Here is a 16343-nt window from a genome sequence, read left to right on the forward strand (position 1 = left end):
TCCTGACTGGACCTGAATGGGACATGAGATCTGCCTGTTCACATTCTCCACACTGTTAATCATTTGATTTGATTATCTCAACACCACATGACCAATCAGCTCTCTATCTGTTCAGTTTCCATCAGTCCTTCTACCACTGGAGCAAGTTCTGGAAAAATTAGCAGGTTGGTTCTGTCTAAGCAGGAAATGAGCTCTCCAGAGCCTCCATGTTGTTTGATTGGTCCAATAATGGAGGGTTTGTCTCTTCTTCTGTCTGCTGATTGGCCACAAAGTTTGATGGTGTTACGTGAATCTGATCGGAAGTTATATGCCTTTATGTGAGAAGCCACGCCCACTGCCACGCCCCCACCTGTGGCCAGTTGGTATGACAAGTTAATCAGCTCTTCCTCGCCCATGACCAATCTTTCCCCAAAGTTTCGTGCAAATCCATTGATAACTTTTTGAGAAATCCTGCTAACAGACAAACAAACAAACAGACATTACCCCCGTACAACTCCATTGGCGGAGGTGATTACTAATTAATGTATTAGATTAAAAAACCAAAGGGGCTCACATAAAAATGTCTCCTCAAAACAAATAAAAGAAACAAGGAAACAGAAATAAATAGCACTTAAGGGCAAAAGAGGAAGGAGGCGAGAGTTTGTGACTTTAATGCTGCAATCACGTCGTGTTGACTTTACTGTAAATCGATCTAATTAGTGGATTATAAAATTTATGATGATGATAACAAGAAGGAGCAGCACAACCGACCTTACGATCGCCATCTTGGCTGTGGGCGTTCCAACAGGTTAAACATGTGAACCCTTCCAAGCTGCAGCAACAAGATCCTGTTCTTCTGCTTCTTCCGATGTGACGTGAACACAGCATTAGGGTCCGACCCCCCCACCCCACCCCACCCCACCCCACCCCAGGTTCCTGCACTGTATGTGCGTCAAACAACGAGCCGGACGACCCAACCAGACTGTGACCAGAGGAGGACGGAGAGAAGAAGAAGAAGAAGACTGACAATGAGAAAGCGGATGTTGGGGAGGTAGAGATCAGAGAGAAAGAGATGAAGAAGAGGAGGACTTTCATTTCAAGTCGAGCATGAAATAAAAGTGAAAGTCAAAGGAAGACAAAAAGAAAAGGAAGGTGGAGGGGAGAGGGCTTCAGCCAGCCAGGCTCAGAGAGAAGACAACTCAGATTACTGATGGGAGGAGGAGTGTATCTCTCCTTTAACCTCTCTCCTGGGCCTGCATGCTGTCGTCTATTTACAAAATGCAACTGTAAGAGTGAAAGAAGAGAAGAAAAGAATATACTGAACAGTTTTAAGCCTCAAGGCCTCCTCCTCTGACAATTAATTAAATTAAACAACCTGATAAGGGAAAATCATTCTTTGTCTGAACTGTGTATTTGCATATGCAGCCTGTGAGTAGACATGGCTTTGCTGTAAGGGGTCACAAGCCAAAAACGTTGAGAACCACTGATTCAGAGGATGACTGGGCCGCTGGACTGGTTTGTGTTTTGTTCTGAAAAGGAGAGTGAGTTTCACTCTCAAATCCCAAAAGACTTTCTGTACTCGACTCTGCTGGGTTTGACTTGGGTTCTGTCTGATTTCCACTGCCTTGTTGTTCTACAGGTTTTTTCTGCTTTAGATTTGTGGTGGTATCAGGGTTTTTATGTGGATCCCAGCAGCCTGATCCCAGGAACCACAGACCTGAGTTTTGAGTCTTCTAACGGCGGCTTCATACTGAACCGGGCTGCAGCATCACAGCCTCATCGCTCCTGTCGTTCCTGCTCCCTGATCCAGAGCTTCATCAGCTCCAAACCCTCTGACCCTGCTGGCTGTGCTCGCTGTGCTTCACATCAACCATCAGTAGAAAACCCACGGGTGAATTTTGAAGAGTCCGGCTCCAAAAAGACTCCAAATCGCCCAACTCCATGCAAGTCAAGGGACCACAACCCAACTTCTGCTAAAAATTTAAAGTCAATACATTTTTTCCACAAGGGGTTATGGCCTCAGCAACTAATTTCGCTTCTTCTAATGTGTGTCCTTAGGCTGATTTTCAAAATAATTGTGTCATTAACAGGATATAACAGTTGTTTCTGGTTGTGTTTGCCTAGCGACTGACGGGTCGCCCATGCAGCGCCGATTATGGACCAATAGTAGGCGGCACTGCAGCTCTGCACACAACCCAAAATCCGCCCCCTCCACCTTTGCTATCCTTTGCCTCACTTTGGCTGCTCTGGCTCCAAAAAATGTCAACCGTAAACCCAATCTCCAGGCTTCAAACCGGCCCTTCAGAGGCCTACAGGTGACGTCACACTCACTATGCCCATCTGTTTTTACAGTCTATGGTTTACATGCACATCAGTTAATTATAATGGCCATCAGAGTATGCCAACAGCATACTCTGATTATATTGAAGTGATTATACTCTTAATGGAAGTAAGCATAATCACAGCAACATATGTGGAGTTCTCTGATTTTAATCACATTAACAGACACCAGTTAGGCCTGTTTACAGCTTAGCCGCATTTCTGTAAATGTTGCTGATCATGTTATGACATGTGGAGGCAGAAGGGAACTGCAGTCTGTCCTGGATTAGATCCGGGGCTGATTCTTCCTAGTATCTGTCATCACAGCTGCTGGTAGCGTGTATGAGGCTCGACCCTTTCTGTTGATTAAGTCCCCGCAGCCGCCTGAAGGCAGCGGGACCGGTGTGTTGATCCACCTGCAGCCTCGCACACCTACCAACAACTTCCTGTTCAATAGGTGCCTGAACTTCTTCGTGGTGTTTCTGTGCACAGCAGCCCGGCTCGTTATAACTCCACACAGCTTCTTCAGTTCATACAGTTCAAACCATCAGGCCAGCAGACAGACGGAGACTTCCTGCAGAACATCAGCAGCTCACTCAGCTCCAGTCTGAAGAAGGGCTGGGCGATATGGTTGAAATCAATATCACGATAATCATATGGATTTTTTCCGATATCGATATATATATATATATATATATATATATATATATAATACGATACGCCTCACGTATGCAAAATCACGTTAAATAATCAAATTAATGTTCATCCCATTGAACCGAATGGTAATGTTAGGTGTGATGCCAAACAAAACTGAAATTTTCAAATCATATTCCTTTAAATGTTTCACACCTCATTTTCAAAATAAAACGTGCTTGTTATCATCAGTTCAGACAGCAGAATTATGTGTCATGATATCCCAAAATCACCATATCATCACGATATGATTCAACTGAAAGACGATAAACGACAGTATTGAATTATCGCCCGGCTCCAGTCTGAAGTTCTCTCTCCAGGGTTCCCACACCTTCTTAAACATCAAATTCAAGGACTTTTCAAGGACTTTCCAGGCCCAATTCCCTCAAATTCAAGGACCCAACACGGCATAGTTTGAGACACGGATCAAGGTTAATTACTGTTATAACATTTTTATAATGAGGACTAGCAGCTTTACAGAAGCTCACAGACAACAATTAAAGAGAGAGAGAGGCTTGAATGTGTGAACACTTCTCAACAACTTCTCCAAATTCAAGCACTTTCAATGACCCACGTCTATTTTCAAAAACTGACCAGGCTGAGGAGGACTGAGGCGGATCGGGCCTTTGGAACAGCATTAGCCTCTTTCAGATCACTTCTTAAAACTCATTTGTTTAAACTGCTGTTTTATGTTTTATTCATTAATTTTATTCATGCTCTGAATTGTTTTATCTCCTCCTGCTTGTTTTTATTCTCCTTTCCTTTTGTTCTCTTATTCTCTTTTTCCTCTGTTGCTTTGTTATTTCATTCCTTTGCTGTTCTTTTATCTGTAAAGCAGCTTTGTAAACTTGGTAAAGGTCTATGGCTGCAACAGACAACATGAATCAAGGCTGTAGCGGTTTTGGTTAAATTTGATTGTGGCGGGACAGGAAACAAGTTGTTTCTCTCTGCATGTAAACTGGATTAAAATAGGAAGTTGTCAGTTTATACGATCATGTAAACATCTTAATCAGACTGTTGCCTTACTCACAGTATTGGCAGCAGTTATGTGATGTAAACGCAGCCACTGAAGAGTTAACTTCCAAAATACTACATATGCATTTTGAGAGAAGAAAATACTTGCAGTTGATCACTCACTATCTCTAAAATCTAAAAGGAGGATCGAGGATTTAAAAGATCTGTTCCCTGAGAAGTACCAGAATCTATTTAGATTTTGTGCCATCAATCATTTAACAGTAGCTGTCACTTTATTTCAAATAATGGATTTCTCATTTAGGAACAAAACTCATCAATTATACAACACAGACAGCAGTGAGCGGCCATTAGCCTCACAGAGCCGCTCCATTACAGGAAGCTGGACCGGTGTCAGGATGAAATGCAATCCGTACAGCAGAGAGACTTCCCCGTTGTGAAGTTCAGTGACCTCTGACCTCCGGCCGCATCGCCGCCTCGCTCGCATCAAACCGCCTTTTGGTCTGAAAGGTCGCCTCCTCCTGTCGGCTCCTGCTCACCTGCCGCGGGACGGGCTGAATCACAGCGTGTCTCTGAGCCGCAGCACCGCCCCGCCGTCCCGCTGCATGTTCACGCCGCAGGGACAATTAACATCAACTACAGAAGCAGCAGCAGCTTTGCAGTTCAATGTAGAGATTAGTCGATCAACAGAAAACGGATTATAATTTTCATAATCGATTCATTGTTTTAATCATTTAGATTTGCTGCTTTTCTCAGTTTCATATCATTATAAAATTAATACTTTGGAGGGGGTTTTTGAATGCTGATCAGGCTAAGTAAGCAATTTTAAGAATCACTTTGGCCTCTGGGAACTTGTGACGGGCATTTGTCATTAATTGATCATGAAAATAATCGTTAGCTGCAGCCCGAGTTCAATGCGTTTCCATGTAGGAAACACAAACTGAGGATACAGCCAGCTGGATCACAGAGAGGACAAACCCCAGGCTGTCTGTCTGACTGACTGACTGACTAACTGACTGACTGTCTGTCTGTCTGTCTGTCTGACTGACTGACTGACTGACTGACTTTTTAACTGCATGAGATTTTACTACATGTACTGTGTTGCCTTTTTATGTTCACTTATGTTCCTATATGCACTGTATTGTATCTCTAAGTGAGCTATGCACCAGCGAAAGACAAATTTCCATTATTGCCTGCACTAATGGACAATAAAGTTTTCTTGAATCTTGAATCTTGACTGTCTAGCAGCTGGTTTCACTAGATGGTTCCTGTCTGGATGAAGGAGAGTTAACTGGTTTCACTGACTGGTTCCTGTCTGGATGAAGGAGTGTTAACTGGTTTCACTGACTGGTTCCTGTCTGGATGAAGGAGTGTTAACTGGTTTCACTGACTGGTTCCTGTCTGGATGAAGGAGAGTTAACTGGTTTCACTGACTGGTTCCTGTCTGGATGAAGGAGAGTTAACTGGTTTCACTGACTGGTTCCTGTCTGGATGAAGGAGAGTTAACTGGTTTCACTGACTGGTTCCTGTCTGGATGAAGGAGTGTTAACTGGTTTCACTGACTGGTTCCTGTCTGGATGAAGGAGAGTTAACTGGTTTCACTGACTGGTTCCTGTCTGGATGAAGGAGAGTTAACTGGTTTCACTAGCTGGTTCTGGTCTGGAAGGAGTGCTAACTGCTGGACTGTTTACAGACTCTAGACCTGCATGCACCCTGGCTGTCCATCCCTGCTCTGCAATGTATCTGCAGTGGAAACAGGGAAACTGACCAGTCTCTCAACTTCTAGTGAATGAAAGTGAATCAGTTGTTGTTGTTTAGCTCTGGACCTCCTGGACCCCCTCAGGGACCCCTGGAGGTCCCTGCAGCCCAGTTTGGGCACCCTGCGGCGGGCGGAGGCATCCTGTCCGCCCGCCGCTGATGACAAACGGAGGGAAACAGACGATGAAAGGAAACAACGGAGGCGGTGAAGTTTCTTACCGTGAACCGAAGCTGTAGCAAAGTTTCATCCACGCAGCTGTCGGTTGTTCCTCCTCCCTCCGTGCCAGGCGGACACTTCCGCTGCAGGACCCGCTCCAGGACCCGCTTCCCGCTCCAGGACCTTCCAGGACCCGCTCCAGGACCCGCTCCCTCTCTCTCCTGACGGGGAAACCAGATTTGACAGGGAAAGCGAAGTGTTTTCTCGTCCTGCTGGCCGAGGCTCAGATGTGGACGAGCAGCGGCCAAACCAGGAAATGATGTCATCACGTCGAGCTCTTAAAGGGGCCGTCAGACGACTCAGGCTCACACTACTGTACAGGTCGTGAGAAACTAACTGGAGCGTATCTTTGAAATGTCTGATTGGGTGTATTTTTTGGTACATTTTACCTTTTCAATAAAATTTAAATAATAATAAATAATAGTAACAATAATATATAATAATAGTAATAAACGTCACGTGTCAATAAACATTCATACGTTCATATTCTTTTCCCGCTCATTCCTCTCTGTGTGTGTGTGTGTGTGTGTGTGTGTGTGTGTGTGTGTGTGTGTGTGTGTGTGTGTGTGTGTAGAGGGGAGGGCGGTGAAGGGACACACCCTGGTACAGAAAGGATCGGGAATTGAACCCACAACCCTCTATAATTAATGTTTTTAATTGTATGTATTATCATTATTAGTAATATTATTTGTAGTAGTATTATTAGGCAAATAAAAAGGTGGGCGGTTTTTTGTTCAATACAATAATAACATGGCGACCACAATGTTGCAGGTTCAAATCCCCACATCATCTGTGACAGTCTTGATGGTGAAAGTTAAGTGAGAGAGTGACAGCTGTTGATGTGCCGCTAAGCAATGCACTGAACCCCCCCCCCCCCCCCCCTCCCCCCAGCTGCGCAGTACGGCTGCGCAGTGTCCACCAGTAAACACCGCGGGTTAAACTCATGGATGTATTAAACTACGTTAAACTGGGCAGCTCCCAGTGGAAGGGTACAGGAACAGGAAATAGGATATGGGTCAACCGCTACAGTATGGTAATGTTTATGTATAACGTCATGACGTTACACACTCCGGCACAGCAGGTGGCGGCGTGCAGCTTTCATGTCTTCATGAGGTTTACAGTAAGTCAGAGAAGAAGAAGACAAGCTCAGTCTTCCGCGTTCCTATAACAACATCCGGTCTGAAGTTTGACACAAAGTAAGTCTGGATAGAATAGGTTAGCATGCTGTACTATTAATAGACCAGTATTCCTATCTGAGGGACAGTCATGGTTTCAACGGTCTGGAACACCGACGTGAAGCAGGTAAGACTCACCTGAGTTAAGTGACAACAACACACACAACAACACAAACCTAACAGATACTCAGTGGAAACATTGCATTAAACATTCTACCTCAGCTGTTAAATAGATACTGGAATTGTATTATGTACTGTATTTCCGGATTAAAGAATATCTTACGGACAGACAGGTGCATTTAACTCCGATACCCTTGTCTTGCATGGGGAGGTTATTCCGCCAAGCTCCGTTAAGAATCTGGTAATTTAATGTGTCTTTGATTATTGGAAAACATACTTTCCTGATAGAACATATCTTAAGATCTTGCACGAATTGTTAGGGTGTTCTGGTAAATTCGGCATATAGATAATCCACCAAGCAGCACTTTACACAATAAAAGTTCAACTTTTTCACTGCTTACTACCGCCTACCACGGTGTACTTTGATGGGAAAAAAAAATGTGTGAATGAACGAGGAACCAATCCTAAAAGTTTAAATTATATCTAAATACGTGCTGCATGGTGTATGTAATGTATGCCGAATTGAAGAGCGGACTCTACAGATTCAAGGAAAGTCTTAAGTCTTATTTTACCAGGTATGTACGTTTACCGAGAAGCAAGGCAACACTAAATTGCCAGATTTTCCAATGGAGTTTCGGACAGGAACGTATCGAGGCTAAGCTAAGGAAGTGGTTTCAGGGATCCCCCAGCAAAATAAGGAATACTTTTATTTCAGTTAGCACAATGAGAGAGTGTATAAGGAAGTTTGATCTCCTACAGTGTGTCATTTTGTATGAAGGCGTATCTAACAGTAAAAAAAAACCTCTCAGATCTTATCAGATGGGGTCTGGGGTCTGATGTGAAGCTTCAAGTGAAAAGGTTTGGGAAGCCTGAATGAAGCAGCCTCTGTGTCTCCTCTGCAGAAAGATGCAGATCATGCAGTGGTTGTTGCAGTAGCTTCCCATGCAGTGTTTGAGTGCGGAGCGGAGGATTTACACAGTACTGAACCTTATGGGAGGGGCGTGGCCTTCCCTCTCATCCAGGTGAGACTCCAGGCCAAACACTAGACCGCTAAGTGACAAATATTACACCACAATATCAGCAGATTTGTAGAACTGCAAAGAATTATTAGCATAGTCACTTTAAATTTATTTAAAGTGCATTATCACCAACATTATCTCATTATCACCAACATTATCTCAACACATTTCACATAAACACAGAAATACTAAGATAAAAAAGTGCATATAAAAGAAAAGTTAATACACACACATATACATACATACATACATAATAAAACAATGTACATACATGAGACTCAAAACATATATGAATACATACACAAATACACAGGCCTAGAACTTATACGCATGCATATACGCATGCATGTGCTCCTTACTCGCACATGCATGTGAGTAAGGAGCACAATGCAGATCATGTATGTTGTTGGACCAGTCAAATGGGTTAGTGTTGACTGAAATAACGTGTAGTATTGTATGGACCATTGAAATACTGTGACTAATATATGGATTAAAATGCTACACTTCAATTCCATCTTTTGGTGCAAAAGTTTGGATAATCTTAACAATACTACACACACACACACACACACACACACACACACACACACAGGCTGCATGTGACAGAGCAGCAGTGCAGTGCCTCTGTGTGTCCTGCTGTCCTCAGGCGATACAGAAAGTGAACGACAGTCTGCTGGAGGAGAATCCTGCTGAGGCGCTGCTGTTTGACGTCATCCTGCTCACCTCACACGGCCCGGACCATCACTCTCGCATCATCGCCAGCACCAAGCACTATGGTACTGTAGCTTTTATCACACAAGTGGACAGCCGCTGTTTTTCTTAGCTGAATTGAATGTTTGCATGGTCTCTTATGTGTTGAGTGAGTTTTGTGATTGTTAAAACCCCATTTTACAATTTCAAAAATGTGTGGCCGTCAGTAACGAAGCAAGAATTCTTCATTCCTGAAAAACCTGCAGACAAACAGTGACATTTATACAAGTGTAAATCTTATCAGCACAGTGAAAATAAAGTACAAGCAGCAGAGGTTGTGACTCAAGTCACAACTGTAATAGCTTGAGGCTTGACTTGATGCAAAAAGAGAAGACCTGAGACTTGACTTGACTTGGGTTCTGGTGACTTGGGACTTGACTCTGACTTGTACTTTGATGACTTGAAAAGGTTTCTAAAGTCTTGACTTGAGATCTTGTGTTTGTGTAAATGACTTAGATTGAAAGTGATGAGATTTGTTCCAGCAGACGACTGAATTTAAATTCTGTTTTCTGAATTTGTATGGAATGATTGAATTTATTGAAGTTGAAACTGATTATAGAAATCAAACTCATGATGCTCTTACCAAGTTTTTATCCTATTAAAACCATATTGCATTGAAAAGTCCTAGATATTTAGTTTTCGTTAAGATATTAAATTGATACTCAGAGTTCTACATTTAGACTTGAGACTTGACATTAATGAGTTGGACTTGACTTGGTAATCTACAGTTAGACTTGGGATTCGACTCGAGACTGACATGGGACCTGAGCAAAGTTGACTTGGTCACACCTCTGATAAGCACCTCCACAATCATTAATGTCTACCCTTATTCTGCTCAACAGTAGATCACAACCTGAAATAAGCAGCAACCACCAGCCAAACACTGAAGTTTCTCTGCTCCACCAGCCTGTTTCTGCAGATTACTTTCTATTCTAAAAATGTAGTTTGCTGGTAAAATAGAGGAAGTGACTGGTGAATGTTGGGGACCGGTAGTCATATAACATAAGTCATGTGGGCTGACTCTGTCTCTGTGGACCTCTCATCTCAGGTCTGGACGTTGGCAGGTTCTGTCTCTGCAGTGAGGAGGATTTCATCGAGAGTTTACTGTCCAATCAAGTGAAGCTGTTCCTGTCCACCGACACACACGATGCGTCCAAGGCCTCGCACAGAGGTGAGCTGGTGTCTGCAGCTCAGCTCAGCTCAGTGGGCTGTGTGTGTGACTGATGGAGAGGAAGACGGATGGATCTCAGTGACTTTAAATAAACTGTGGAGATTGTTGATGTTTTGATGAAGCCGATTGGTTTAGGATGGCGCTGCTCTTTCTACTCTATTTCCCTCTGTCTCTTTCTACTCTCTCTTTCCCTCTGTCTCTTTCTACTCTCTCTTTCCCTTTATCTCTGTCTCCTCTATCTCTTTCTACTCTCTTTCCTGTTATCTCTGTCTCCTCTATATCTTTCTACTCTCTCTTTCCCTCTATCTCTTTCTACTCTCCCTTTATCTCTGTCTCCTCTATCTCTTTCTACTCCTTTTCCCTTTATCTCTGTCTCCTCTATCTCTTTCTACTCTCTCTTTCCCTCTCTCTTTCTACTCTCTTTCCCTCTCTCTTTCTCCTCTATCTCTTTCCCTCTATCTCTTTCTACTCTCCCTTTATCTCTGTCTCCTCTATCTCTTTCTACTCTCTCTTTCACTCTATCTCTTTCTCCTCTCTTCTCTGCCTCTTTCCACTCTCTCTTTCCCTCTGTCTCTTTCTACTCTCTTTCCCTCTCTCTTTCTCCTCTATCTCTTTCCCTCTATCTCTTTCTACTCTCCCTTTATCTCTGTCTCCTCTATCTCTTTCTACTCTCTTTCCCTTTATCTCTGTCTCCTCTATTTCTTTATACTCTCTCTTTCCCTCTATGTCTTTTTCCTCTCTTCTCTGCCTCTTTCCACTCTCTCTTTCCCTCTGTCTCTTTCTACTCTCTTTCCCTCTCTTTCTCCTCTATCTCTTTCCCTCTATCTCTTTCTACTCTCTCTTTCTCCACTATCTCTCTTTCCCTCTACCTTTCTCCTTTCTTTCTCCATCTCTCTCTACTCTCTTTTTCCCTCTTTTTCTCCTCTCTCTTTCTCCTCTATCTCTTTCTACTCTTCTTCCCTTTATCTCTGTCTCCTCTATCTCTTTCTACTCTCTTTCCCTCTATCTCTTTCTCCTCTTTCTTCTCTGCCTCTTTCCACTCTCTTTCCCTCTGTCTCTTTCTACTCTCTCTTTCCCTCTCTCTTTCTCCTCTCTCTTTCCCTCTATCTCTTTCTACTCCCTCTTACTCCTCTATCTCTTTCTACTCCCTCTTACTCCTCTATCTCTTTCTAGTCTCTCTTTCCCTCTATCTCTTTCTCCTCTCTTCTCTGTCTCTTTCTACTCTCTTTCCCTCTCTCTTTCTCCTCTATCTCTTTCCCTCTATCTCTTTCTACTCTCTTTCTCCACTATCTCTTTCTAGTCTCTCTTTCCCTCTATCTTTCTCCTTTCTTTCTCCTCTGTCTCTCTCTACTCTCTCTTTCCCTCTTTTTCTCCTCTCTCTCCTCTATCTCTTTCTACTCTCTTTCCCTTTATCTCTGTCTCCTCTATCTCTTTCTACTCTCTTTCCCTCTATCTCTTTCTCTTCTTTCTTCTCTGCCTCTTTCCACTCTCTTTCCCTCTGTCTCTTTCTACTCTCTTTCCCTCTCTCTTTCTCCTCTATCTCTTTCCCTCTATCTCTTTCTACTCCCTCTTACTCCTCTATCTCTTTCTACTCTCTCTTTCCCTCTACCTCTTTCTCCTTTCTTTCTCCTCTGTCTCTCTCTACTCTCTCTTTCCCTCTATCTCCTTCTCCTCTCTTATCTGTCTCTTTCTACTCTCTCTTTCCCTCTATCTCTTTCTACTCTCTTTCTCCTCTATCTCTTTCTAGTCTCTCTTTCCCTCTACCTTTCTCCTTTCTTTCTCCTCTGTCTCTCTCTACTCTCTCTTTCCCTCTCTTTTTCTCCTCTCTCTTTCTCCTCTATCGTTTTCTACTGCTCTCTTTCCCTCTATCTCTTTCTCCTCTTTTTCCCCTCTCTTTCTACTATCTCTTTCTACCTTCTCTTTCTCTCTTTCTCTCTCTTGTCCCCCCACAGTGAAATTGAAGGAGGGATGGATCTGCCGTTGGTCCGTCTGTCAGTTCCTCACACACAATTTCTCGGACGCCGCTGATCGGATTTTGTCCAAACTTTGGGGAATGATGCGTCTCATTGCTCCGTTCTGACATTTTTAAAATGACCCTGATTGGCCTAAGGGGGGCGCTATAACGTTTGTTTACTTGTTTGTCCATGTGTTGTTTTCCAGGAAGGAAAAGTGATGGGATGAGATATTATTAGATATGAAAATATGAGATGTAGTAAATGTTTTGTCATTGATTGTTAAAGCAATATTCCACTTAGTTTTAACATGGGGGTTATTTGGCACGTGACCACCATGAAATTGAATGAATATAAACTACTCACCAAGATCGGATGCAGCTGGATGAGTTTGTAGCGTTCTGATTTTCATTTAAAATGAAGTGGAATATTTCTTTACCCAGGTGTAGGTGAGGATGAAGGTGTAAGTCCCGTTTGTTTCGTTGTGGCAGGTGTTGCCTCTGCGCTGCTGTACCGGCAGACGGCGTCTCATCCGTCAGAGCAGCTCAGAGTTTTGTTCTCCGGAGACGCTCTCGACCCGCCGGGCGCCGGACGGCCCGGTCTGAGCCAAGAGCCGCAGGTAGGTGCACGCTCTGTCTGTTACAGTAACACACTTTCAAAGTTTCTCAGCATCGACTCCCACTGAGATACTGATGATGGCCAAAGAGCTGATTGGACCGAGAAAGACAACATGATGGATGATGTTGGTGACAGTTAACATCCTCTGGTTAAAACTGAGGCTTTGCATTCTGGGCCGCTGAAGTTTGGAAAAGCTTGCCTCAGGAAATATGATTAGAAAATTCAGTATCTTCTTTAAAGGCACAACGAGAAACTTATTGTTCATTTGCTTGTAACAGGTTGTGCTGTAGTTGTATTAATTTGCTTGTTGAGTTGAATCTGGTTTCTCAGTGTTAAGTAGCCCGTAGCAAATTCTGGGCGTCAGCAGTGCAAGGCTTGTTGTACGTTTGATTTCTTTCTTTTATGTTACTTCACTTTATAAGTTTATTAAGAAGATGTTATTGCTGTTCTGGTGTTCAGTCATGTTCATATGAGATATTGTTGGTTGATCTTCTCATTTGAAGATCAATTTACTACAGTGTTGATGATAGCATATTGATCCACTCTTGATAGCATATTGATCCACCCCCCCCCCCCCAGGCCTCCATCCAGCAGGTTGCCAGTCTGCTGGGGGAGATGAGGAGGAGGTTTTCCCTGTCTGGCAGCCCTCTCAGCCTCAGCCTGGTGACGGTGCAGGGCTGCAGGGAAACCTGCGGCCGGGCGCTGCGGACGCTGCGGTCCTGGGGCGTCGGGCTGGACGAGGCCTACAGCCTGGCCGGGGCCCCGAGGGGCCCCATCCTCTCCCTGCTCAAACCACACATCGTGTTCACCGACGGCTCCGGAGGCAGCGGCCAGGCGTCCGTCCAGGAGTCCTGACCGCAGGAGTCCTGACCGCAGGAGTCCTGACAGCAGGAGTCCTGACAGCAGGAGTCCTGACCGCAGGAGTCCTGACAGCAGGAGTCCTGACCGCAGGAGTCCTGACAGCAGGAGACTCACATCCTCTCTGCTCTTTACAGCCGTCTCTCTACTCTAAAACAATCTTCATACAAGCATGTCGTCTCTTTACCATGAACTGCCCACATTAGGATCCACACTCTGTACCTTATTCAGTCCAGCTGCCATTCAGTAGATGAGCTTGTTCTGCTCTTTTTATCTGTATTCCTCTTACTTTGCCTTTGGAGATCCACATGTGCCTTCACTAAATTAAAATCACCTCGACCTGCTGATCTCTGACTCACTGAGTTTATCTGACCGCTCTGCACACTGTCTACATTTCTCTGGTACAGCACTGGCCTCAGTATGCACTGATCTGCCAACGAGGGGATCAAACACAAAATCAGTTGAAGGAAATGGTCAGACTCAGCTTGATGCTGAAATATTGTTTTTAACCCAACATAACCTGACTTCATCAGGCTTGATGCTGAAGGGCCAGTCTGGTAATATAATCACCTGTTCTTTAATTGACCAGAAGATGGCGCTATACAACCATCCTGGATTGTCTTCACAGTACAGATGAGCAGCATGGGTTGAGTATTTGGTTGAAAATAAACTCTAAGCTTTTTTGGGGACCATTCATAAACTTTTGCCATTTTTTTTTTTTTACAAACATTGTAATTGCAGTTACATTGTCCATAAACCATTTATAGCTGTGAAATAAATGAAGCTCTCAGTTTGAAAGTCGCTCAAAAGAGACTAATTTGTAAGACAAGGTGATAATTTGGCAAAACGGTTCAATAATAATCAAAGTTGAGTTTGACCAGCAACCACTTTGTCAGAGTGGGAATATCTTTATTCATTCTCATTATAAAATTACAGTTTGGTTTTTTTACCTCAAGAAAATAAAAAGTTACAGGTATATTCTGAGAGGAAAGAGGGAAAGTCGGTTTGACCAAAATCAACAGTAAACCCTGTGAATGCTGCATGTAGCGTGAAGCACCAAATTAAACAGATACACTGATATCTGTCATTTTGTATTAAGATCCTTCTTTCTTCTATTCTTTACCCAGCATGATGCCCCTCGTGAAAACTATAGTGATCCTAGAGCAAAACAACAAGTCCCTGTTGGAATATTATGGGAAGATCAAAAAGAATTTGCACAATATAAAGGTAAAAAAAAAAAAGAGAACTGATGAAAAAATGCAAAAAATGTATTTTCATGGTGATAACGTGAAAAAAAGGTGCAAATAAAAGTGCACAAACAGAGATTAAAAAAAAAAACAAAGTATGATAAGCTCACAATTTGAGTACCACAGACACACTGATTCCCATTTTATTTGTTTTTTTTGTTAGGAGTTTTCTGAAAATAAAACAAGAAATTGATTAATTCAATTGACTACAAGTGTAATTGTTTGTTTGTTTGTTTGTATATTTACTCTACCAGTCAACAGTCTGGACACACCTGACTGAATGTTCTGTGTTTTTCATTCTCTTAAAGCCATTTTGATCTAAAAGCTTCTGCTGAAATGCTTGAAATGTGTTTCTTAGACAAATATAAATAGTGAAGTTGATCCTATGTATGAATTTCTTTCCAAAGCCTTTTCCTTTCCATCAAGGCAAAGGGCTAATCTAAAAATATAGGATAGTTTTGATTTGTTTAACACACACAATTCCATTTGTGTTATTTCATAGTTTTGATGTCTTTACTATTATTCTAAAATGTGGAAAACAGTAAAAATAAAGAGTTTGTGTCCAAACTTCTGACTGGTAGGTTATATACAGTATATCCATTCTAGGTTTAGAGTGAACTTTTTGGCATCTGAAGCTCTCATCCAAAGCCCAGTGCAGTGAGCCAGTCAGGGTTCAGTGCCTTGCTCAGCGGCACGTCGGCAGGACGCGTGGCTGTTGTCACACACACTGTCTGCTGAGGGGATCGAACATGTGAACTTTCAGTTACGGGACAGTATCCCTAACCGTTCATAATACCTTACTTTAGACTCTGTCCTTTAGTGTTAAAGCTACAGAACCAGATCCAGAGCTGCAGGTTACTCAGCTAAACTCAAGAGTTAAGAAAGTTTTTGATTATGAATTTGGCTTTATTTGAATGTAGTTGCTTTGACTGATGTTTTTCATTCTCATTTCATTTTTTTTTTTTTTTTGCTCTTGTAACTCGGCATTGTCATAAATAAGGGTCTGACCTTCAAGGTGTTCTCCGACATTTAAATAACGGTTCTACGGTTCTACCTGGCAACCAATAGTACCATGCAGATAGTAGTGATGAACAAAAGTCACCCAAACCACATCAGTGAAAACCACAGGATGACGGGACAGTGGCATTCAAGGAATTTAGTGGAAAGCAAGCTGGATTTCAGCTCCTGTGTCGTGATACAGTTGAAGTGGCCTGATGTGAGGTGCCATCGCTCCATTTTCATGGATTTTTGTGACCACAGCAATGTTTTGAATTAACACTCCCTGTTAGAATATAGCCAAACAGTTACCAGAATAATTCTCACTGGCAAATGGTATCTATCTGAACTTATTAACAAGCTTTATTCTCCATAAGCTGATCAGAAAAACATTACACCCCCATTTTAGTAAAAAATCATTACCAGAGGTTCATCATTTAGTATCTTTTATTAAATCTTGAATCAAAGAATGGTAAGCATGTTAATTTGCCAACTGCTC

At 42.8% G+C, this 16343-nt stretch overlaps 2 protein-coding genes across 2 annotated transcripts in view; one reads left to right on the plus strand and one right to left on the minus strand.

Annotated features, from left to right (window-relative positions):
* The window catches only part of LOC139919904 (GRAM domain-containing protein 4), a 55810-nt gene extending 49659 nt beyond the window's left edge, over positions 1–6151 (minus strand). Inside the window, exon 1 of the mRNA XM_078282917.1 lies at positions 5941–6151. Coding sequence (XP_078139043.1) covers positions 5941–5969 — 29 coding nt within the window. The 5' untranslated portion in view covers positions 5970–6151. The remainder of the gene's footprint in view (positions 1–5940) is intronic.
* Positions 6152–7103: 952 nt separating this feature from the next.
* Positions 7104–13948, plus strand: LOC139919918 (cytosolic 5'-nucleotidase 1A). Its single transcript, XM_071909798.2, has 6 exons — positions 7104–7240; positions 8136–8255; positions 8899–9028; positions 10051–10173; positions 12617–12744; positions 13323–13948. Exons 1-6 carry the CDS (start codon positions 7205–7207, stop codon positions 13596–13598), a joined length of 813 nt encoding a protein of 270 aa, XP_071765899.1. The 5' UTR covers positions 7104–7204; the 3' UTR covers positions 13599–13948.
* The last annotated feature ends 2395 nt before the right edge of the window (positions 13949–16343 follow it).

The sequence above is a fragment of the Centroberyx gerrardi genome, chromosome 4 (genome assembly GCF_048128805.1).
Source record: "Centroberyx gerrardi isolate f3 chromosome 4, fCenGer3.hap1.cur.20231027, whole genome shotgun sequence".
NCBI classification, from domain to species: Eukaryota; Metazoa; Chordata; class Actinopteri; order Beryciformes; family Berycidae; genus Centroberyx; species Centroberyx gerrardi.